The sequence below is a fragment of the Pezoporus wallicus genome, unplaced genomic scaffold, assembly GCF_028554395.1.
Source record: "Pezoporus wallicus isolate ANWC-B61680 ecotype Strahan unplaced genomic scaffold, APGP_CSIRO_Pwel_v1 contig_3952, whole genome shotgun sequence".
In the NCBI taxonomy this organism is placed as follows: Eukaryota; Metazoa; Chordata; class Aves; order Psittaciformes; family Psittacidae; genus Pezoporus; species Pezoporus wallicus.
The window spans coordinates 8,694,623-8,720,626 of NW_026635034.1; the positions used below are offsets into that span (position 1 = coordinate 8,694,623).

The window sequence follows — 26,004 nt, forward strand, 5'->3', positions numbered from 1 at the left end:
CTGCGCTGAGCGCCCTCCGGGGCGGTGCGGGCAGGAACCTCGCGGGCAGCGGCCCTAGCTCCGGTCCAGGCTCGCCCTCCGAGGGGGCTGGGAGGCAGCAAGATGTTCCTCAAGCTGGCCGTCGTGGTGCAGGTGCTGTCGCTGCTGGCAAGCCGGGCGCACTGCTTCCCGAAGCCAGGGGGCAAAGGTAAGCGCCTTCCTTAACACATTTTCTCCATTTTCTATGAATGGGGAAAGTTTCTCAGGGTACAGATAAAGTAAAAACTTTCCTTCCACTTGACTAAAAGCAATTAGATCCTAAAGAAACAATATTCCTGGTGCAAGACACTGGATCACTGAAGTTGCAATCTAATATGAAAGTGAAGACATAGGTGGTGGTAGAGGGAAAAGCTCTGAATTGTTTCAGTCTTTTCCAAGAGATGTTTTCAGCCATTCCACAGCAGTTTCTGCACAAGTCTCTCCCTCATTCCCAGTCTCCCCTGGTATTCTGAATGTAAGAGATTTTTAATCTCTTGGTTGTGCCAATCCGATTATTGCTATTTTAGTCAATCTCTTACAGCATTCCCCCCCCCCCTTTTCTTTTTACTAGTTTTCTGATCAGAAAGGGGTTACTAAGTCTATATCTGTATTTGTACTATGTCTTTTGCAGAACCTCTCCTTCTGCCCCAAACAATCATGCTTTGTTTAAATAATTGACTTTTTTATTGTATTCTCATTCTTCTAGGAACACTAGTTTTTATTTTTTTTTTTTACATGAAGTAGCAGTTGGCATCAGATTTAAGACTGTGTTTTATAAGAGAAAACTAGAAGAAAAAACATGCTGTCCTTTTGTAGTTGCATGCATCATATAAATGAGTGTATATATGTGTGTGGTTTTTTATTCTAGATAAAGCTATACACAACAGACAATTAAGTGTAGAAAGACCTTTGGAGGAACAGGTAAGTGAAACAAAAGTTATTTACAATGTTTTTTTGGTTCGGGTTTTCCATAATGTTTTGAGCCTTCAGGTACCAGATCCATGAATAGCCTAATAGCTTAACAAATGAGTTAATAGATTTGTCAGTAAAGTAAATATTGATGGCCTTGAATACAAGAGAACCGGCACATAGAGTTTTACTGTCCAGCATTCCAAAAGCAGGTTGTCAGCTCCAGCAGCTCACAGGTGTATTGCCCTTTTGTATTGACTTCCTACAGGAATATAGCCGGAGCTTTGACTGAAATGGGAAAATGTAACTGGCATTTATCTTTAAATGGAAAGCCCATTGCAGCTTCTCATAATGTCCGATTCTGAACAAAGCGTGTGATGGAACTGACAAAAAGTGCGAAGCGCTAAATCATGTTCTACTTGTTAAGGCAAACTTCTTACTAAGAGTGAAGATTAGGCATTAAGGCTTCTGCTGATATTGATAAATTAAGAGATCACATATTTTAGTGTTTATTCCTTCTGCCTGTTTGTTGTTTTACTTGTTTTATCTTTGTATATCAGATTGCTGAAGCTGAGGCAGACAAGAATAGGAAGATAGCTCCCACAGGTAAAACATCTTTCATGGTTTTATAGTAATATTCGTAATGGATTCAAAGAGATGTAAGATTTTATGTCATGTATGCATTGATATATTTTCCAGAAAATAAGCCAGAGTTCAGGAATTATTCCTTTGTCGATGACCTGAATCTGCTAAAATCAGTAGCAGAAAGAGAGAGGGATGAAAAGGAGAGGGAGTCAATTAGAAGCTCTTTGTATGAACAGCAACTGGCCATGGATGATGCGGACTCCACCAAGAACCGCAGGCTTGTGGATGACTATGACTCCACTAAAAGTGGGCGGGATTATAAATTCCAAGGTATTCTGTAATTATCTTTTGGTGAACTTTAGGTTAGACTTCTCTTACAGTCTGATTGCATCCATGAATTTTTCACTCACCTTTGTTACTGGAATGCAGTTTTGATTACTTCCAGTAGTGGAACCTTGTCATGTTAGAATTAGGTTTTGAAACAGAAGACAAAAGAATTGCTGTTGATTTTCAGAGTCTTCTTCTGTGGAGGAAAATCCAACTGTGTAATTTGCATTATGTTTTTCAGCAATTTAGATTTGATGGAAGGAAAATTGGACATGCTTTTAAATTAAATCTATTTATTCTGGTTTGAAAGGAAGATCCACTTTTATATAGAGCTAAATCACATATATTTGTTCCAAGTGTTCTGTGCAATGCTAGATAATTCTCTTCATCACAAAACTAAAAGTTACCAAAGGCCAAAGAACACTTGCCTTTACTACAGGAGTAGTTAATTGACTTGTAGTTTAAGTGAGTCCTCTGAGAGCTGTGAGCAGCATTTAGCTCAGGATCTTTTAATTATATCAAACTATGCTGATCACAGACCAAGGTTTCCTCATCATATTCACTTTCCCATTAGTCATGATGATATTATTTGCTATAAGTAATGATTACATAATTAAAACTTCATTTGCTGAAATCCAAATAAGGAGATAGTATGCTGTTTTGTCATGATCAGTTTTTGCCTAAGTGGCCATACAATGGAAGCTGGTACTAGGAAGATGCATATAAACAGATATGTGAGCAGTATTCTCTCATTCTTACGTTCTTTTTCTATAAGTAGGAGAGTATGCTCCTGACATTCATCTTTGCTCTTTCAAAAGAACAAGTCAGAAAGGCATTTTTCAGGTGTGGAAAATGGACACAAAGAACATTTTACTGGGAGTGATGTAATGGGTTCTAAAGTGTGTATCAAAGTATTCCTAATGTGTCTAAAAAGTGCTGGTTTGCTCTGAAGAGGGAAAGATGTGGGCAGATATTTCTTTTACAAGATGTCTAATCCAAATGAGTTAGGACACTCAGCACACAGTTAAACTGTAATCCTTTCAGATGATCCAGATGGTCTCCATCAATTAGATGGCACTCCTTTGACTGCTGAAGACATTGTACAAAAAATTGCTGCAAGAATTTATGAGGAAAACGATAGAGGAGTGTTTGACAAGATTGTTTCAAAACTTCTAAATCTGGGGCTAGTAAGTATCTTCTTAACTCTTCATTTAGCTGGTTTGTGGGTTGGTTTAATGCACTTTTAAAAAGCAATTGGATGAGCACTCTGTCCTGCTGACTCGAGTGAAAATGAATGGGATTTAGGCTCTAGGCAAGCTTCTTGAGTTATTTGGGCATATTGGAGTTTAGAGAAGAGGAGACTGAGGGGTGACCTTATTAGTGTATATAAATATATAAAGGGGGAGTGTCACGAGGATGGAGTCAGGCTCTACTCAGTGGCAAACAATGATAGGACAAGGGGTAATGGGTACAAACTGGAACACAAGAGGTTCCACTTAAACTTGAGAAGAAACTTCTTCTCAGTGAGGGTGACGGAACACTGGAACAGGCTGCCCAGGGAGGTTGTGGAGTCTCCTTCCCTGGAGACATTCAAAACCCGCCTGGACACATTCCTGTGTAACATTATCTAGGTGTTCCTGCTCCGGCAGGGGGATTGGACTAGATGACCTTTTGAGGTCCCTTCCAATCTCTAGCATACTGTGATACTGTGATACTGTGAATAATATTGTTGTTCTTGTGATAGCTTTGCAAAAAAATAGGCCAAGCTGCAGAACGTTTCTGATATTGAGAAAACATTCACCGACTGTACTCCTCCCATGTCTGCTCTCGTTTTTCCTGTAATTTCTCTTCTCATTCTCATAGAGATCTTTTGTATCTTTAATTTCTTTTGGATGCTTATGGGGAAAGGCCTGAGCCTATTCCTATCCACCTACTAATTATTGTCATCAGCAAGCGTATAATGGTGCTGGTTAGCCGGGGGTACATATCTCATTGTTACTGATTTCTAGCAAGACTGAGTTTGTCTCCCACCTCTAGATGTCTCAATGGTCTTAGTCACTGCAATATGGGTTCCTTATAGTTTCAAATACAAACCTTATCTTTCCTGCAATAGATTTTTCAAGTAGCTTTTGCATGCTGAATCCCACTGATATGTTGCAGGACATATGTTTTTATACCCACACACAAGTATATACACATGTATACTGCACTTGCAGCTCCATCTTTTGAGCTGGACTCAACAAGTGTGTCAAGCTCTACCTTGCTTTGCTTTCCTACTGGAGGCTGTATGGGTGGGTGGGTGTTTTTTAAGTATACCCACCTATTTCATGTTTGTTTGTATGTGTGTATATATATCTTTGTAAGAATATAGACATGTATATATGTCTATATGTATAAACATATCCATCAGTAAACGTATTAACCTAACTTGTCTGGGCTTAGCTTTGAAGCAAATGTACTTGAAGCAACCTATTTACAAAGCTCAAGTTTCATATCGACAATTAATCTAGGATAACCACAGTATTCTATAAGTACTCTGCACAAATGTTTTAACAGATTACAGAGAGTCAGGCCTATACCCTGGAAGATGAAGTAGCAGAGGTTTTACAGCAGCTAATTGCAAATGAAGCAAAGGACCGTGAAAAGGAGTCTGAAGATTTTGATTACCCTCCAAGCAGAGCAGAGAGTGATACAAAAGAGAAGCAACAGGAAAGAATGGTAACTTCTTAGCTAATTATTTTGATTCATCTGCCAAATGTACAAGCAGACCAATACACTGCTTTGCTTTAGGGAAAAATTAGTTCAGTCTGGAAGCAAAGGTGTTCTTAAGGAAATTCCATTAGAGAGAAAAATGAATTGTGAGTTACTTTGAGGTTTAAGTCAAATGCCAAATTGAAATAACTTTGAGAAAACAGTATAGTCTTCACTTCATAATTAGGAAAATGTTGGCATCAGATACTGATACTATTTATTGCTCTATTAACTCCATCACCAAAAGCAATGTGCTTATAGATACTATTTTTTTATGTCTTTTATGGAGATACCAAGCAAAGCTGATCAGGATAGTTTCGTTAATGGAGAAATTGATGATACCCTGGATAACACATGGTCATCATCTAATATCTTGGAAAGAAGAAATGAGCTGCCCTCTGAAGATAATTTTGAAGACCTCCAATATTTTCCAAACTTTTATGCACTATTAAAAAGCCTCAACTCAGGTGAGGTTATTGTGTGTTTACAGGAATAATTAGGAAAAAAGTTAGAAAATTTGCATTTTCTCTATTTTGTTCTCATGCTTTCCCTTCCCCACAGCTGCTCTAGTTGCCAAAAGACCATGTGCTTTAAAAGCATTCTCTAAGATGCACAGCAGAAATTAATGATTAGTGAGTATGGCAAAACACTGGGAGGAACAGCACTCAAAACTGCAAACTGTGTGACCTAGGTAGCCCTTCCCGTCTTGTGCTGTAAGATTCAGGACTCCTGAATTCTTTTCATTCCCGTAACAGCTTGATGGAAAAACTGGCAAATTGTTTTCTCCAGAGATCTTTCCAGTAACATTCGTGTCTTCTAAGCCAACAGAGATACGAGTAAGCCACAGCAGAATTCTCCCAGTGGTGGTACCAGTAAATGAGTCTGAGCCACCCAGACTTTTCACAGACCACAGATTTGTTGTTTATTGCAATGAAAGCCCTGCATGTCTCTTCCTATTCCGGTGCTAGACATCATTGCCTTCCAGTTATTTCAGGCAAGATTGTGGCACCTTGCCACAGTCCCTTTGTCAGCATGCTCTGCCACACACCCACTCTCACCCTCTGCAGCCAGCATATCTTCTTCTCTTTCCAGCACAGTCAGCAACAATTTATTCTGTAGATTCCTTGTCCTGCAGGAGCCTTAATCTTGCTTCAAACTGTCCTCATAAACACCTGAGTGGAGAGCTAAAACCTGAGGGCATGTTTTGCTCAAGTCGAATCTACAGACTTCATACTCTTCTTCCTGTTCTTTGCATTTTCCCATAGCAGTTCTGTATGCTTGCTCTTTCTCTTTTTCTACTCACAAAGCAGAAAGGCATGTTGGGTATAACAGGTTATCAAGCAAATCAAACCAGGTCCCACTGGCTGCACATCTGCCTGTCTCCTGTTTTATGCTGTTCACCTGCCGGCTTGTGTCATGCTGGAGGGCAAGGGATTCAATTCAGTTGCATCCTACAAATATTTGCTAAATTGCAGGGAGCAATAAAAAGCCTGCTGAGCAGCTCTCTAAAGGGGCTGACCCTCAGCAAGGCTGGGAGCGTGTTTCTGACTGTCCCTGCCTGACAGTGTTCCCTGGCTCTGCTGAGTCCTTCAGCAACAACCTGGGGTGCAGGAAGAGCTTGTGTAAACTGTGTGATGGGTGAGTTTCATGCTGATAATGGGGAAAGAGAGTCATATTGTTCAGCAGATAAACACAATGGAAAAAAAATCTAATAAGCAATGATTGGGAAGATAGAGATATGTATGGGCAAGAAAGACTGATTTTTATAATGAAAAATCATTCTTTGTATCCCATTCTGGAGTCAGGATCCTTCCAACCATGCAATATTATGTTTTCCCAGTACCTAAGGCATGATATTGTGCATGCTAACAATCTCATTTTGAGATACTTTATATTTTTGTAATTGAACTCATGGATCTTATAGGAGAAAGGATCTCTGAGCTATCTTCCTCATACAGAGTCTATATGTGCCCTCGTTGAAGCAATTTGAACTCGGTCAAGACACTTCATCTCAGTGTGTTTAGTTTTCTTATCTGTAAAATGGAATTCATACCTTGCCTTCCATAACATAGACCTTCAAGACAAAAAGCTATGAAGAACCAAGCCCTGAAGTTTTAAAGTATATCCAGCTGTACTTTGCAGGAGCAGTTTAAAAGGAAATATATATAGGAGCTCTCTTTGCTAATCAGCACAGCATTTTACTTTAGTGAGTAGGTAATTTTTTATGCATTAAGTTTGTGCCGAATCTGCAGAATTGAGTTTTCCAAGTTACCTGAAGTCTGACTAGTTTTGCTTTATCTCCTCATGCAGATACAGAGGCAAAAGAGAAAGAGACCTTGATAACTATTATGAAAACCCTGATTGATTTTGTGAAGATGATGGTTAAATATGGAACAATAACACCAGAAGAAGGGGTTTCCTATCTGGGTGAGAGCACATAACTTTATGCAACAGTGTTATTAATGCTATGTTCTTACTTTACTAATAGGGGTAATTATCTTTTTTGCTTTTATGAATCCTGTTTTAGACTTGTTCATTCAAAATGTTAAAGCTGTACTGGGAAATGATTCATCATTCATTATAGCAATGTTGAATTCCAAACTGCTTTAATATTTCCATCAAATGAAGGAAAGGTTATTTATCAGACATGTATTCAGAAGATTATTCCACTTTCACCCCTGTGAAGCACACTTGATTTAAATGGCTTTAATGTCACAGGAAGATTAGTGTTTTGCTCAGTTATATTGATGTGGATCAGGTACCTGCATTTTCTAAAAAGAATCCAGCACTTCAGTATCTTTCATCTGTCACTTGTAAGCAGCTACAGTAGATGGGACCTAACGCTATAGTCTTCTACCAAATAAAACTCCTCCTGCCCATGGAAAGCATTACATCTTGGCACAGGAGTAGTTTTTGAAGGACTTTCTCCTGGATCTGTTTTAGAGTCTGTGGCTATGCAGACTTTGTGAAATTCCCTGAAGAGGGATGTTGGAACAGCCTGGTGGTGTTCTGTTTTGTTCTGCTTTTTCACACACCTCTCCTGGTTTTTACAAACTTTTCTGTTAACTGTTGGTAGCCTTTCTAGATAAACAAGCAAAGTTACAGGAGGGCTCATCTGCATAAGCTCTGCACAAACCTTTTATTTCTCTTAAGCATTCCTGGTCTGGGTTAGCCTGAAAAGGTTTTGTTTACATCAGGGCAATTTCTCAGCTTAATAGATCAACCCATTACAGAGATGGGACTGGCAGTGATCTTTCATGATTTCTGTTGGCTTGTTTGATATGGGCCATTGCAGATACATGGTGTACCCACGCAACTGTAACTGACTGTATGGATTATCAGTTACTTGGCTGCAAAAATCCAGTGTATCATAATTCACATTCAGTTCATGATTGCACCTCTTCTCTAAAGAATTCATTATAGCTCTAACCAAGATTATCCCTTTATTTTCTGGGAGAAGTCCTTGAATTTTACAATGTTTTTACTACTTCTGCTACAGTTCGGCTCTTTACTTCTCTGGTTAACTATACATTTAAAGAAAGATAAACATAAAGAAATGGTTGGTTACAAGCTCAGTGGTTTCAGTGGCATTCTACAAATGAAGATAATACAGCTTGAGCATATATTGCCCTCACGGATAGTCTTGTGCCAAAACTTCATAGGCTAAATTCATCCCTGATGCAAGACCACTCAGATAATGGAATTACACTAGAGATGCATTTTTTCTTGCTAAAATTCAGGGCAGTTGTTCACATTGGCTTTACTTTAAGTAAATAAATACTGTATCCCTGGAAACAAATTGCCATGATGACATAGTACAGAAGGCAGGGATTAGGTTCAGAGGTCTGATTCAGTCTGGATTTAAAGTAGGACTATCAGCTGATGTACCCAGACTCTGCCTTGCAAATGAGTGATTTATGAAGAGATAGATTTTGTACTCCATCAAAGCAACTTACTGGAGTGGAAAAAGCTTTCTCATAGGTCTCAAGTTGCTTCTGTGGTATTCTTTTTTTAGACTTGCTGTTAAGAAATTGCTTTCAAACTGTCCATTTATTGGGCTAATACTGTCAAAGATTCAAGAACAGCAAGCACTGGAGAATCTTAGCTTCTTGCAGTATCCCTAAGCATGGCAGCAGTTTCACTGCCAGCCTTATTCAACTAGAAGTTACATCATATTATACCCAGCAATGCTTGAATAGGTACTGTGTTTCTGGTGCAGTTTAGGTTAAGGGATTGATGCCCAGCTGTGTTTATTTATAGCAGATAAAGGAATTAGTATGAATGACTGGCAGAGAGAAGAAACAATTTTAAAATGGGCAGCTTTTTTGCATACCGGGTCTGTGCAGATGGATTATATCCTTTCCCTGTTCTGTTACAGTAGGAAGCTGCCTAAATTACTTTTCCCCACTCTGTGGCTGAAGCCATGCATAAGCTATGTCCCTGAATTATACATTCAAAATAATAAATCATTTACTCAATCAAGTCACAAGCTTTTGTGCCTCTCACACAGATGCAGAGACAGTGACTTTGAATGCATATAGCAGTAACAGCTGGTTTGGGATTTGGAAACCACAGCATTATCTCATCATCATTGTATCCTACTCTAGGGGAAAGTATCTTGCTGCTGCAGTGAATGATTTTATTAGGTTTAGCTTTAAGTTACAAAGGATCTAGCTGCAGTGTGGTGCAAGAAAAACACACATGCACATACATACATATGCAAGGAGGGGGAAGTTCATGTTTTAATATACATATTCGATATTGAATAGAAATTTGAAATCTTTCCATATGCTAAATATGTAACTAAGAACCCAGAAAGCCAGGAGAAAAAGTACTGCCTACCTTTTACAGTATCTATTCAGAAAGTATAGCTCTGGAAGCATTAAAGACAGGCTGTAACAAACTGATATAAACCATGTCCAGCTGAAATGCATTGTATGTGATAATTGCCCTGCTGTGGCAAAATGCCACTATTTTCCATCACTCTTTACTTCCTTAACTATGAATGTTGTATTTCATTGCACTGGGCATAAATTCTTCTGTGGAGTAAAGGCCTCGTGATATATGTCTAGCCTGCTCAAAGGCTTTCAGAAATCCTTCTAGAAAGCCTATCTGCCTTCCAAAGATTGAAAGCTGCTCTAATATCATTTTTGCAATTAATGGACATTCTTGGTACAGAAAGCATAAGGTAATTAATCATATGACACAGGATTTGATTACACAGGTGTCTTATTAATTAGATCCAACTGTGGTATCAACTTACCCACCTATGGGTTGGTTGTCAGCATCCAGCAAATGCTGCCCAAACAGCTGAACTCTCCTTGCTTGCTGCAGCCTGCCAGAGGCACAGGCTGTTATCACTGAACAGGCTGAATACTAGGAGGGACTTAGGGTAGCTATTGAAACAATGATTGCTGTTGGCAAGGATGCAGTGACAGGATGGAATGAAAGAGTTGGAATCTCTCCACATAATGACCAGCAGAAAGCAGGAAGAAACTTTCAGAGAAGTTACGACTGATTCAGCATAAAATATTTCATTGTTCACGGTGTTCAGACTGCTTCTGTTGCATAAATAGCTAATACTGTATTTTCCACACAGAACTGAAAGGGCTCTATCCTTCATAGTGCTTCAAGAGAAAAAGTGCGTTTCAAGCCACTCACTTTGATTTCAGCAGAGCAGAATAAGGAATGTGTTGTGTAGATACTTTGCTGTTTGAATGTTAGTTTGGGAATAATACCATACTTTTCTTCATTTTCCTTCTGTCTGCTGAGTAGTGTCATGGTGGAGATTCACTGGTGAGAGCTTTTCTAGCAAAGCCATCTATAACAGGGCAGATAAATATTAAGGAAAATATCTGTCTACACCACACAAAGAGGAATATTTTGTGTGCTGAGTGTCTTTTCCTGCATACACCAGGCTATCTAGCTAATTTTAAAATGAAAGCATACCAGTCTACTATCATCCTGGTATGTAAATATATGTAAAGTAAACTATAGTTTTGTAATACATTTTAATAACATTGTTGTCAGCTTAGAAGTAGGAACAAATGATTCCTGCCAGTTTGTTCAGATGTACTTGTAAATCATCTCCCACCAATAAGACCAAAATAATAAGTGATTTTTAGAATCATTCTAGGAAATATTTTTAATTAGAGCCTAGTGGACCATAGCTAAAAGAGAGCTTTGAGAGATGCTAGACGAATTCCTAAGAGGCACTACTGTGTAGTATGAACTCTTTGTAAAAAGTACATTGATTATATTCTCCTGCTGTAAGGTGTTTACAAGAGTAGATTTGTAGCAAATCTATCTACTGCCACCCCAACCAAATGAAAGTTGTGTTATCCGATGAACTATTACCCTAGAAATGCAAATTAGTTATGTGCACATTGTATTCTTGCTTGGAGTTCTCACTTATTGACTGGTACATGTAGCACAAACTTTTGCCATCAGTACTCTCTCTCACAGAGATATAGAAGCTTCACCATGATACTGCATATTTTATCACATCACATGATTGAGGTTGGTAATTTTATTTTCAGTTTCTGAATCAGGGCTCTGTATCTTCCAAAACTGAACAAAGTTGGAAAAGAGGCAATGTGTGGGAAGAAAATTAAGTTTAAGCACTATGTAGCTTTGCTCTTTCTGAGGGAGATCCCACTTTTCACCTCCTTGTAGAGCATTTTACTTACCGGAGCCAGTGTATGACACACAGCCCACTGCAGACTGGGTGGGGAGCAAACCCCCCCTTTAATTAGGAGGGAAATGGAGAAATTGCTCCAGCTCCTCAGTATGCAGTGTTTGAGTCACAGTTGCCTCCCCGCATAGACCAAACCAAAGCCATCTCTCACACCACATCCCTTTGGCTCTGACTCACTGTCAGAATCCACACTCTCCCCCATGACTGAGTAGGAGATTGTGTTGGTTAGAAATGGACATGAACAGATGTCTCTATTTACCTCTTCTACCCCCTCATCATTTGTTCTGCATGGACAATTGGAAAGAAGGCCAAACTTTAGGATTGCACTAGCAATAAACTGGGTGCACTAGCAATAGGGAGGTGGATGGTTCATTGGTAAGCTATTGCCAGGTATACATGCACTCATCAGTTTGTCCTTTCCTAAAGTTACTGTTTCATATTGTTCTACTATAATACTCTCTTTTAGACAGCATGAAATTCACCCTGAGGCCGCAGGGGAAATAGAAGCAGAAAGTCCCCTATTTTTAGTGGACATGATTTTTATCATGTCCCTGCCTCTGCACGCTAACGAATATGTAATAGCTATTCTGTTCTGCCTCTCACATTTGCACTTGGTAGCCGCCGCAGCTTCACTTCTGATAAAGACAGAGCTCTGCAATTTCCTTGCCATAGGCCAGTGCATAGTAGGTGCAATCTGGCCTTTTCTTGGTCAAGGACGACTTGTTTGAATACTGTCATTAATGCTTGAAGTTCTCATCAGCACAGATGCTGCAGGCCAAAGCACTGATACTTGATACTGATATTTTAGGCATGAACAGGCACAGAGCCAAAGGTGTGAGGCAAAGAGCAGATCACAGCACGGGCTGGCATCACCTTCCCTTACTCACTGTCCCCAGAAGCAGATGCTCCCTGATGCAGACTGTGTGATTTCAGAGGGGTAAGGGAAGGTGCAAGTGGTAAACGGACAGTATCATGTGAACCTTTTGTTCTTTCCTACATTTGACTTGGGAGATGAAAGGCATGGACAGTATTTCATAATACAGCGAAAACCAAGATGAATTTGCATGAAGGTAAAATAAAAGGATGTGGGGACAGAGAGCGTGCAAAGGTCCCAGATAAGACTGGAACCTAGGAAGTATGTTAATCACAGACCCCACTGCAACTTTGTAGCTTTTCTTTCTGTAGCTCTATCCCATGCCTCACCCACGTCTGTCCCATGCTACTTTTGCCTTGGAATGTTTTGTCATCCCCACTGTTTAGATCTTATCACCTATTTTCTCTCATTCAGACTTAGTGCAGAGGAAAAAAATGGGTAGCTATGGTGTGAAAAGTCTATTACAGCTAACCTCCCAGGTCTTAAAAACCAGGACCACCACACACCACAGTGAAGTGGGCATCACCTGAGAGTGGCAGTGAGAGCATGGTATTTACAGTATCCATACAATCTAAATTTTCTCAGGAATCTTTCTGGGAGAGATCCAGAGTAGTTTTGTCATGAGAAAAAGAATTAGTAATCCTGTTACATGACTATCAAATCATATGTCCAAGAGCCAGAATGAATATATTACAGTTCTTTCCTTATCACTATCTACCCTTTATGTTTGCAACTTTTTCTTGCAAATACATTACCTCTTCTTCCATTTCCCTTCACTGCCTCCTCTATGCTTTCCCAACTGGATACTTTGTAAGAAATCTCCATAGTGTCTCTTTTGACAAGTATATTGCTTAGTGCTTGAAAATCTAGGCTTTGCATCCTACCAAGTGGCTTGCATTTCTGAAGAAAGGAGGGCAGTGCTTTTATTTTCTCTCACTGTATTTAATAGCTGCATGAAAAAATCCCATTACTTTCTGAATTCAGTATCTCTGTTGACAGCTGAGCACCGAGACCATAAGTTATGATTTGAGATGATGGTGTGGGTGCAGGGTAAAGAAGGTGTCACTGAACTTTCAGAATTAAGCTCCATCCCACTCCTGCAGTAGAGGCGGCTGCATACTAGTTCAGTCCCAAACCATCATGCTTTTAAAGTGCATGCTATCAAAATGTGCACACAGGCCATGTAGCAGCCTCAGAATGGGAAAGGATTAGGAAAGGACTGCACCACACAGCTCTAGGAGACCTGGAGCAATGCAAAGGAAATAGGTTTTAACCTGATTGCCAAGCAATGTTTGTATTTCAAATCGCTCTATCTATCTTGCATGCAATGCATTTACAAGTGATGCCACTGCCTTGAGTTTGTCATCCAACATGTCATTCCTCATGGCACCATCGTGAAAAAACTGTCAAATAGGAAGATGCAAAAAGAAAATGCTGTATCTTGTAAGGCAGGGAGTTAGAAAGGAACAGGAGATTTGCAAGGCTGAGACCCATCTGTAATTCCACAATGGAGGGATTTCTCTTGCTCATCACAGTTTAAGCAGTTTATGTGACAAATGCAAGATACATGTATGAACTAACTAAAGGTTAAACTCTGCTTTTGACTACACTGGTGGAAATCCAGTGGATATTGACAGTTCTTGGACCCGCACCCATGCAAACTAAAAGGAAGATTTGGCCAAAGAATTAATCAGGTATGCTATTCCCCACAGAATAGTCACAAGCAAATGCTTTACTGTCCTGAGTTTTGTCACAGATGGAAAAAAGCTTTATGAGCTCTTAAGGATCATCTACTGCAGGAGACAGAGCCCTGGGAGGACTGTGCTTTTTTAATGCATGAAATATGTGCATCTCATACAAGCAGTCATCAGCACAAAGCTTTCCAGCTGAAGCTTGCTGCAGTGTATGACCTCATTAAACTAATTTTTTATCTATCATTAAGATTCTCAGGTACCATGGTCATCCTTTTTGCTCCTTTAACAAACACAGCCTATCTATGCTGTATGAAAACAGCAGCAAAGCAGGTCTTTCTGTGGAACTTTAATGACATGAAATCTCAGCTTCAGTCAATTTGATGAGGACAGAATGTGAAACTGCCTCCGGGTGCAAGACAATTATGCAGATGAAAAAACCCTTTGCAGGAAGATTCACAAGGGTGCAGAAAACACTGTAAATCTATCTGTAGACAGACAGATTGGACCCTACAGAGAAGGGTCCATTTCAGGCTTCCATTACCAGTTTGTAAATGTTTGGATGGGTACGTTAGTTTCTGCCTCTCCAATAAGAACAAAGTAATTTAGTTTGTAATATTTTTTCACATAGTGTCTTTTTCCACGAGTTTGAAGGGTGTTACCACAGTGCTTTCTCCCACAGTACAGATAAGCATTCTGGTTTTATGCAATTCAGATTTTTGGATGCCCAACTCAGAGGACTTGCAAGTTTGAAAACTGCTAGGAATTTGCATTTTCAGCTGCAATTAATAGGCTCTAATTGGTGTGTAGTGCCTGTAGAATTGCGGGTTTAGGGTGTCTCAGAATGCCTACTCAAAATAGGAGCCCTCCTGCAGCATGAATGCTTCAGTGAGTCACCCCAGATAAAAGATCAAGTTAGAAAGTGAGGCAAGGCAGAAGCCAGATCTTCTGATTCCTGGTATCTGGTTCCAGTGACGAGATTATAGTGCTCCACAGAAAGCCAGCCGCCAGAGGAGTGACCTATTTTACCAACGTAGGTCACTTCCATTAGTTCAGTAGTTATTGTTCTGTTGTTTTAATTAGTGCCATTTCAAGTAAGTGGCCAGCTCTGGGGAAAGGTCAGTACCTTTCTAAACTTCCTCTGTAAAAGTCATGTTGCTAGGGAAACGATACCGGAAAAGTAATCAATTCTTGTTAGACCTCCAAATTTGACATGCAGCTGCTTAGCTGCTGGCCAGGCACATCTCAGTTGAGAAGATGACTCACTCCATCAGCCTAACTCAGAGCAAACATTGTTCAGCCCTGGCCTAGCCAAATATGAAAAGCACAAACATGTTTTGAAACAATACCAGCTGTTCAAGACAGGTAATTCTAAAGGGGGGAAAAGGGCAATAAATCCTCTTCAGGAAGAACTGGGATTCTCTGGTAATATTTTCTCAATGATGCATATGTAGGTACACCACATAATCCCCATAAACATGAACAGGCTTACATAATTAACTCCTCTGTCACACAGAAAATACAGCTGCTTATGAAATCTTGAGATGCATGTTGATGTGCCATCCAGGTAGCAAGATAGTGTCACTATTTCTCCTGTAAAATGCAGTCCTTATTAAAATGCCTGTCATAGTAAATTGTCCATATCTTTAGTGACAAAATAAGCTTTTAAAATGGAATATAGTTGATATATTCAGTCTGGATTTAATGGCAGAGCTTGGATTATTAGTGGTCAACACTGCCATATTATACTTGGTACACAGTATAACTGTTCGATGCATATGGCTGGAAAACATTGCACATTCCCATGTTACAGCAGGCGGGTTGGAACTAGATGATCTTTAAGGTCCATTCCAACCCCAACCATTCTATGATTCTATGAAGTATTATTTATTACTCATATATTGAACTCAAATTGTTAGGCAAATCAGAAAGACTCAGAATTCCTAATGGTATTTATAGAAGTAACTGAATAAGGGAGGAGTATAAATCCTATTGCCTTCAGTAGCATGTGCTGTATGTGGATGTGTACAATTTTTAAACACTAACAACATCATACAAAGCATCTAGAAATATTATCAGTATGCAGACATTTAAATCTAAAGATGCCTAAGTGGGTTATAAATCTGTTTTATGGTGGATTCTTTGTTTTCTGGTAATACAGTCTTACTGCAGCAGTGCCTAAATGCAGACACTTTCATGACAGGACATGAAAGGCACTTTGGAATCAATGCACTTATGTATGTGTTGCATTTTGAACACTTAAATAGTCCAATTTTAAAATGCTATTATACTTAAAACTAAGCCTACTTTAATACATTTTGCTGGATTAAGATCTTAAATCAGTGACACTTTTGCATGACTTAGTGTAGAAAAATATTCACTTGAATTTACAAAGGGTTTTTAAGTTCTTAGCTGTATAATCTTCTTCTAAAAACTGTGCCTCTTGCAACAGAAGAACCCTTATATTCCTGCTGGAATACTAGTATGATACTGATTCAGGATAAAAAATAGTATCTTAAGCTCAACTGAAAGAGATGTTTACAGTCCTTTCAATAAGCTTTGGATCAAGTTATTAGTGAGGCATCAATACCACCACTGTAACTCTGGCTTGGTTTTTTCTTCATCAGTCTGTCTGATCCAGCTTGTAACTCAGCCATGACCTGCTTAGCTTAGGGCATACAGCAAGGTCAGAAATCACATTAAAAGGACACGTATCAAATGATAAGAGTTTTCACAATAAAATAACAACAACCCTCAAATGATGTAGAATTGTCTGGGCGCAATCAGGCAGGGTGCCAACAAAAACTGCTTATATTTTCATTTTATGTAAATAACAACCAGGCAGACAGGATTATGTGATTTCTGGTCAGATGGCAGGCAGAATCGCTTACGGGGATCTGCCATGGAGTGAGATGTGCTTGCTAAAAACCTAGTCTTTAGGTTTCAGTGCTGAGTATCTTTCTGATGGAAAAAGATGCTCCTTGATGATGGCTAAAATGTTGGCATTACACAGAAGATACAATCTAAAATATTTTCTTGCCCTATAATATCTATTTTACAACAGTTACCACATCTCATACTCTTTTATCTGTTTATATAGAGAGAATATTGACAATTCAAAACCAAGTCTCTCAAAAATACCGCACCAACATCTATCAAATTTTGGATCCATGTTTAATTGAACCTTAAAAAAAAAATAAGTTAACAAAGGGAAAGAAAATTCGACACGATGTCCATAATATGACTGAGGAAAAATGGCACTGTATGATGTTCTGTATTTAGAATTATATAATCAAAGGAACAGTTTGGGTTGGAAAGGAACTTATTATCCTCTAGTTCCAACCCCTTGCCATGGGCAGGGACACCTTCCACTAGACCAGATTGCTCCAAGCCCTGTCCAACCTGGCCTTGAGCACTGCTAGGGATGGGGCAGCCACAGCTTCACTGGGCAACCCGTGCCAGTGCCTCACCAGCCTCACAGAGAATTTCTTTCTTATATCTAACCTGAACTTCCCCTCTTTAAGTTTGAACTCATTACCCTTTGTCTTATCACTACAGTCCCTGATATTTGGAATATTTAGAATAAGTATTTGTGAATATCTATAAAGCATTGTATCACAAGAACCTTTTTCTCCCCACACATAAGCATACAATGCTTATATCTAAAACATCCCTCTTGATAAAAAGGTGCAATTATTCCTGAATAATTTGCAATGCAAATTTGCATTGACATACATTGTCTAGGCTTCTAGAGCTGTATACATGGCAATGGCTGTCCACTGGGTTTTCAGGTAAATGCTTGACTTCAGCAACTTTGAAAAAATGTGTTTTAGTCAGTTTGATTTACTTATTTATTTCATCTAAATATAATTTAAACCTTTTATTAGACTTCTTTTTCCAATGAAATCATAACAAATCCAGACAGATAAGCAGTTTCAGATAATATTTTCCTACCAGGATGAAACACATATTTATTTCATAGTCTTGTATGCTTTCTGGAGGTTAAACCCTTTCATTGCTTTCATCAGAATAAATTGCTACAGATATTGTTATTTATATTTTGTGACTTATGTGATCTAAATAATTATAATATATATGCAGAATTTACTGTCTTTATGAATATTGGCTCTACTTGATGCACCTATTGTCATGATTTAGTTAATTTTTTCAATAAGATTTATCAAAGTTCCGTATACCCATTTGTTTGTTCTCTTAGTGCATTAATTCTTCAGAGGCAAGGATGAAGACTGTTTAGATTTCTCCTTCCCATTCAAAGCAGTGTTGCAGAGAATTTAGCATAGATTCTGGATCATATCTGTTGAAGAATAACTGGGGTTTTGTGTTGCCTTGATTTCTAGAAAACTTAGATACAATGATAGCTGAGCAGACAAAGAAGAAGCTTGAGAATCCTTCCACGAAAACCAGACCAAACCTACCAGCAGGTACTTATTCTATAGTTTTCTTTCATGGATAACACATCTTTTTAACATATTGAGTTAAAAGCATGCTAATTGCTTTAGAAGCCAGACTGCCAGTTAAAGATACAGTCCCACAAGGACCTGTAGCCACAGCTTGGATTCCAAAACACACAAGAGGAATTTTTACTTACCTAATTTTTGAGAAGTATATTCACTGTTCTTCTGCAGAATGCAGACATTACACACATACAAAAGCAAGCTGTATCAATGCTTTTTAAGACTTAAATAATAAAAAAAACAATCTTTGTTAACTTTGGATCTAGTAAATGCAAATTTCTTACTTTTCTCTGCACAAAGTAATGTGCCTTTATGAACTACATATTATTACATTTTAGTCACCTGGGTTCAGCTACTGTTTGTAAAGAGCAGAAGCAGGCATTCCTGTTTCCAGAGATCTGGGGTATAGATGACCTTTAGAAACCACTGTGAGTCACTCCAGTGAGGTTCTTCCTCAATCATCAGTCAGAATATTTTACTTCCTACAGACTGTGTTGATGTGATTTAGAAGTGCTTTAATACATTTGATACAAAATTGCTCTTTCTTTAGACAAAAGTAGCGAAGAAGCAGACAGTACGAAAGAAGAAGCGGCTAAAATGGAAAAGGAATATGAAATTTCAAAGGATTCTACAAAAACTGAAGAACAAAATGCAGCAGGAAACAATGAAGAGCCCAGAGGTACAGTCATTGCTTTTGCTACATGTGTACTCTCCAAGTGATTGGAATATTTTCCTACCTTCGGTATTGTTTTTCCATTATGTTAGCATAAATATCTTCAATTTGTGGTTACTGGGGGTCAGCACACCACAGCTTGATTCAGAAGTGTACTTATTTGCTGAGTAAGGCCATAATCTTTTATAGAATTCACAGCCTCTTTTGAGAGCAATATGAAGTGCAGAGAGATTTTGCGTCTTCACGTGTGTTTTTTTTCAGTGAAATCAGCTCATCAGGATGTTCAGTATTCTGAGTAAGCCCACTGATTTCTCAAGTTTGTGTTAGAACAAGCTGTTAAGGAAAGGAAGTGAAAAGTTCTGCAAAGTGACACAACTTGGCAGAGGCTAAGGGTCATCAGCAATTAACATGTTTTGCGTAACTTTGAGAACCTATTACAGTAAGTTACTGTCTCAATAAGAAAACTTAGCACAGTAATACTTTTAGAATCTCAGTTGCCTTAGTAAGCATAATGCCATGTGCCATGCTACATTAGATTGTACTAGCTGAAGACTCTGTCCATGGGGTGCAAATCAGCTGCTATCTCTCAAACTAAATCTGCAGAGGACACTGCCTCCTTGCAGTGATGAACTTCTGAAAGAGGATGTTTATTGGTGCAGAAACCTTTCAGTGAACTCTTATTGTTAAAGATCCAGCATAAGCATCTATATTTTATAGTCCGTTTGTTAAAAAATGCTTCTAATCTATTTTGTGCTGATGCTGGTTTATGCCTGTACTTTTTTTGGATGCATGTTTTCACAGCAACATGCTCAGTAATGAATTGCGGTAATCAAGGCTACAGTAGATTGTAGTGCATTGGTCACCTGTTTCAGTCCTGTGGGCAGTGCAGACATGTAAACTATCAGCCACTCACAGATAGAAGGTGGCTTTTCCAGCAATGGTTATTTAAGCATAAAATATAGCTCAAGATATACAGTGAAGAAAAACTGTCACCTGCTGGAAGTGATAAATAGCATCTCTTGTCTGAAGAAAATATGTCTGTTCAGTTTGGTTCAGGTTATTTTCCTTTACCTTCAGAAAAATGTTCAGCCCAATAGCTTTTAGGAAATTTAAACTGGATCCCTATTTAGTTCTTTGTCTCATCATGCAATGCCCTTTGCTCTTTCACAGAGTAACTTACTGTAAGGCTAATCCTGTGCTTCCAGATGAAAAATCATGGTATAGCTAATATCCATTTACTAATGGGACCAGACATGCATAGTTGGCAGTAGTAGCCTTCTACATGCTAATTGCACTAGCGTTTTGGTTTTTTTTTCCCTGACAAATGTAAGAACATTACATCAATAAAGCTCCAGCCAAGTTAAGAATTCAAAACCCATTAGCTTGAATATTTCCTTAGGAACCTTATTAGGTAATCCTTGAACTAATTTCGTCCTGTGTGCTTTCTGGTCCAAAATAGCCATCACTTTTAAAATTTCAGCTATAACAAGGAGTTATCATGGTAATTGTAATACATGCTGTATCTCAGTAAACCAGAAGTAGCTGTGTTTCAACTTGTCTTTCTGAAATATCACAATCTTAGATTTGTTATATGCCTTTAGTACTACTCTATGGAGGAGTTTTCTGACACTTGTATATGAACAGATTCTCAAAGCTCTCAGCCTTATTTAAGTCACTCCTTGCTGTCTTAGCAACTTCATCTTTGCTGAACAATTATGATGATCAAGAAGTTACAGGTTGCTTTTGATCCCCATATGCATACCACCAAAAGCTATGTATAACGATCAAAAAAGCCATGCTCCTGAGTGCAAGGTGGATGACTCACCTTGCACAGACAAAACCTGCTAGCCATCTGTGGGACTTTTGCCTGACTAAGCTTGACAGGACTCAGCTTTTAAACAGAAACTAAGAATAGTTTTAATCTGCCTTTGCTGTGCCCAGTTAAGCAAGATGCATTATTCATTGATCTAAGTGCCCAATTTCTCTCTCACCCTTTCCTCTAGGGAAAGCTGAGGCATATTTGGAAGCAATCAGGAAGAACATAGAATGGCTAAAAAACCACAACAAACAAGGTAACAAAGAAGGTATGACATAAAAAGCCTTGACATTGGGGTGGGCACCATATACATTATAAAACATGCAATTTAAATTGTGTTGTGAAACTGTGCTTGTCTAGGTTATAGTGACAATTAGTGGTGTTAGAGTTAAATAATTCAGGTCATGTAAAAGTTAAATCAATGAATGAAAGTAGTAAACTAAGAAAAATTTATGATTTATGTAAACTGGCTTGAAGAGCCGCTGGCCACAGAACAGACAGTGACTCACTAACTAGAAGTGCTGTCCAGGTAGTCTAGGTGGTCTTCTGTCACTGGGAAACAGGACATCAGTTTTGTCTAGTGCTTCATTTCTTAGTTCAATACATCTTTCAACTACCATTTTGTACATGAGGTAAACGTATTTTACATGTCTGGATGTGTCTAGAATAGTGCAGCGTATCTGGCTAGCACTGTGCATGCCATCACAAAAAGCAACAAGTTTTGTTTCATTACCATAAATAGTTAAGATACAAATTTATGTCACTAACAGTGTAAAACATTGGATTACAGCCCAAATCAACTGTAATGACTTGTAGCTCTCACACAAAGCTGTGTAGAAGCGGAGCAGTGACTGAAGCAGCTGCACAGGGCATGCTCAGCAGCTGCTCCACCATTTGACTTTCTCAGAGGCAGGGCTGTATGACAGCTGCAGGGACGATTTCCATTTTACATTTCAGATCTTTATTTATCCATACCAATTTTGCCCTGAAGATCTTACTTAAAACCAGCCCTCTGTCCCTTCTCATTGCCATTGCTGCATCTTCTGGCATCACCCTCTCTGTAAGTGAAGGTTCCTAGCCAAGGGATCAATCCCTTGGGTATGACTGGTGCCTGGCAAGAAGGATCCTTGCACCAGCCAAGCAGAGGGGAATCTGAGATGAGATTAGCCCTGGGTAATCTAGCCACCCTGTGAATTGAACACCATATGAATTACATTTCAGAGATAAGTGCATGCCCACAGCCTAACACATTAATTTGCCTATACAGAAGCCTCCTTAACAGGAAGGACTTTCTAAAAATTTTTCCATCTCTAAAATCATTTCCACACCATGGCAGCGATGGCAATTAGCAGCAGCGTATCTATTTGCTCAAGAGTTTTCCTGCCAATTCTAATACATGTTTCTGTTTATCAATGTACTCATTATAGTAATTAGATCTCAGTCATGTGTGATTATTTCTCTGTATCATGCATGCTGACTGAGCAGCTCCTCACTCTTCTTCATAGTAACCTCCCCTCTGCACTGCTGCAGCATGAAAATGGCTGTGACTGCAGATCAATAGCATTTTATGTGCCTGTGAATGCATTAAGATGCTTGCTGTGTAGATGGATTTTCATTTGCACTAAAATATCTTTATTGCCCTCTGGCAATGGAAATGGCCCTGAAAGTAAGTGTAAGTTATGACAGAATTAGAACAGTGTTCTGACTTTTCTGATACATGATCTTTACTGTGCATTTCTATACTTCTTATTTTTGTAAAATGCTAATTCAGTTCTCCTGGGATGATGTTAAAGAAAGTACAGGCAGGGTAAGCTTATCTAACTGTGAATGCATTGTGCTGCATTTCTTCTGTACAAGATTAGGTGGTATTGATGTGTTCATCAATCATTTTCGCACTTCCAGCTAGCACCTGGCAGCTGGCAGAAAAGTGGTTCACAAGAAATTTATGTATTAAAATAGCCAATCTTTTCCACACCTGTTCACGGATTGTTTTACTCACCAAACATACTTGAAGAGCTTTAGGTTTTCTTCAGGCAGGTATTCATAGAAACTTGATTTTGTATGAATTCCAGTAGAAATTGTTGTTCATTCAATGACTGACGACACTGGAAATGTTAACTTGCATTTTGCCAGTTAAAAAAAAAATTATCAATTTCCTGTTAAATAAGCAAGTAAACTTCGTGGTCTGTATGATTTAAAGAGAATCTTGTCAAAAGCCCATGTTTCAGCCTGATTGGCTTTTGTGTCCAAAGTTTGTTTTCGTATCTACAATCTATAGGCTATGCGGGCCTATCCTTAGTATCTCCCAGAAGTGGCTTCATCTCTAAATCCAGTGCTCTTTAAAACTAGCTCCTCTCCTGTGTAAATTAACATCACTCCCACAAGTAGACACTGGCTGCTGGGTATTCTATTCCAGTTAGTCTCCAAAGAACATAACTGTGAGTCACCCTGTTAATACATACAAATAACAGGTTCAGGTTTTTCACAAAATACTTAGGTAGTTTATAGTTTCATAACACTAACAGTAGCCATTTAGGAATGAAAGTTAATTTCATAATTAATTGCAATGGCAAGTGGCTTGTTTTGAATATGCAAATAAGAGCTCACTTCATTTACTATGGCAGCTTTACAGGAAAATGTAATGTTGCAGCTGTTGTGGTGAATATAAATCAAAAATGATTTTTCTAATTACTTGTAAAAATTAATAGGTTTTAAATAAGTATTATAAATTAATTGATATCAGTTCATATAAAAAAATCCAATTAAATTGCCATGAGATATAAAAATTAGCCAGAATTGGATAATATCATAATGGTTATAATCTCATAAAATGTGTAGTAATTAAAACTGCACATGTCCACTTAATGATCTAAAATAGTTTTTGCAACTCTAAGAAGGAAAATAAGCTTGGAAATGTTAATGCAAATAATGTGGATATTATGTTAATTTCGTATTTATTCTTCAGCTAATTTCCATTCCATGGTGTCTTTCACTGGAGACTCTTATTCTGTCAACATAAATGAAATCTCCCAGCCTTAATGATAAGTTGCTAGGTACTGTTTGTCCCTGTTACAGGATGGAGACACAAGCATCTTCTTCAGTAGTGCTGGTAAAAGACCAGACATGAAATCCTGACCTAAGTACAGCAAATGGCAGAATTCCTGCCAACGCAGATATAGGAAGACACTTCTGCAGGAGTGGGGAGTTCTGAATATCAATTTTCTGTATTACTCACTTGAGATTGCCTTATACTGTTATAAAAATGATGGCAAACATTAATTTGTTTCTTAATGTCTTTCTATTTCTACCCAATTTTGGTCACTCAACTATAAAAAGACAGAAAATCATTATTGCCTGGTTTGCTAAGAACGTATAGTTTGAAAGAAGGTCCTTCCACTTATTGGTATATGATGATATACATGGGCCTACATCACAAAATTGGTATTAATATAGTCGGAAGGTTCTATCCATGCAATAAGTAACTTATACTGAAAAAATCAGGATGTATCTATTTTTGTTAAATATATTAGTTCATTTAACTTGGTATGGATGCTTAAGAGACACAGATGTTTTCCACACTACTAATATGTGATGCTAACAATTTAATTATTTAATTGTGTAACCAAAACTTGCATCATGTTTCTGTGCAAATATACTGGGTCTGTTCCCAGAGTTATGACTACACAATAGGTTACACTTTTATGTTACTTAAAAGATTGCTCTACAGCTGATTTCTTTTCATGGAAAATAGTGATGTCTTCTGGCATAGGAAAAGGCTAGTTAATGCCTAGATGCTGCATAGCGGCACCCATCTATTGGAAAAGGAGGAAGGACCTTTCAGCACTGTATTGGAGATCATGAAAGACTAATAAACAAAGGTTGTCAAAGACTACTTTGACCCTGACACTCTCAGAAAGACTACTCACTGCAGTATTTTTCATGTCAGGATATTATGTTCTGTATCAAGGTAAGCATGTTCTTTATTTTCAGGAAGTTGCTTTAGTGAATTTTCACTATGAGTGTTTGTAATATGTGGGAATTTCACTGGGATTTCTTCAGGAAAGTCAATACCCTCTTTTGAATCCATGACAACTGTGAAAACAGGGTTTTAACAACAGTTTTTGCCATGCAGACTAGAACATCAGATCTCTGGACCAGAAAATAGCCTGTCTTTAGCATTTGCCAGCAAGCAATCAAGAGCACAAGATGATTATTCCCTTTCAATATTAAAAGTGCCATGATGCGTAAAAAGACTTTGTGCAGGTGGTAGGGTTTTTTGCATTGTTTTCACAAGTTGCACTTGTATTCAATTCTCTTCATGTTGGATAAAGTGCACTTCTTGGATAAACTTAAAAATGACATTGTTTCTTAGGTGAAGCAGTGTAATGGCAGTGACTCATTGTACAAATGAATTCTTATTTTTCAGACTATGATCTTTCAAAGCTGAGAGATTTCATTGACGAGCAGGCTGATGCTTACGTGGACAAGGGCATCCTGGACAAGGAAGAGGCTGATGTAATTAAACGCATATACAGCAGCCTGTAAAAAGCTAGTGGCTGCCAAACACGTAGAAAACTAGGATAGTTCCCCTCACTCCTGGCTCAATGACTTATGATCTGTTAATTTGAGGATATCATTAGAAATGCTCTGTTTACATTGTACCAACTTTCTAGACAAATGAAGAGCTGTAGTGCTCTGTACACTAACTGCATACTGTATTTTCCTACACTCACAAATCAACCCTAAATGCCAAATTCTGACACTGAATTTCTATTTGATGGGGCAAATATTTATGTAATGTTCTCTTTGATTTATTTGTGTTTGGTTTACTTTTGTAGATAAACCAATTGTTTGTGATGGAAGGTTCTTTTAATGCTACTTCTTTTTGCTCTCACTCCACTAGCTTTCTATAGATGCAACTATGTAAAGGGCATTATTAGAAAATAGTTCATAGTTCTCTAAATAAAATATTTGAAAATAATTCACCTATTAAAGTTTTTATTAATCTTAATATTTTATACCCAGAAATCTTGGGTTTAAGTTCTCATTTTCCTTGACTTTTTTTTTATTTCTTTATCTAGTATTCTGTAACTTGGACTACTGTATCCTTAGCTTACTGATCAATCTTGACACTACACTGCCTTTCCTATTGCAGAGCTGTATTCTCCCCACTATTCAGCATGTATAA

The 26,004-nt window shown here is 38.3% G+C and overlaps 1 protein-coding gene across 2 annotated transcripts; it reads left to right on the forward strand.

Annotated features, from left to right (window-relative positions):
* On the forward strand, window positions 1-25,797 carry SCG3 (secretogranin III). Of its 2 annotated transcripts, none has more exons than XM_057397458.1 (12): window positions 1-187; window positions 887-939; window positions 1,488-1,533; window positions 1,627-1,842; window positions 2,884-3,026; window positions 4,396-4,557; window positions 4,880-5,057; window positions 6,901-7,017; window positions 18,211-18,294; window positions 18,878-19,006; window positions 21,004-21,084; window positions 25,243-25,797. In XM_057397458.1, exons 1-12 carry the CDS (start codon window positions 103-105, stop codon window positions 25,359-25,361), a joined length of 1,413 nt encoding a protein of 470 aa, XP_057253441.1. In that variant the 5' UTR covers window positions 1-102; the 3' UTR covers window positions 25,362-25,797. The 2 variants fall into 2 exon arrangements, with proteins under 2 accessions (XP_057253441.1, XP_057253450.1); XM_057397467.1 differs by having other exon boundaries at window positions 21,004-21,072.
* The last annotated feature ends 207 nt before the right edge of the window (window positions 25,798-26,004 follow it).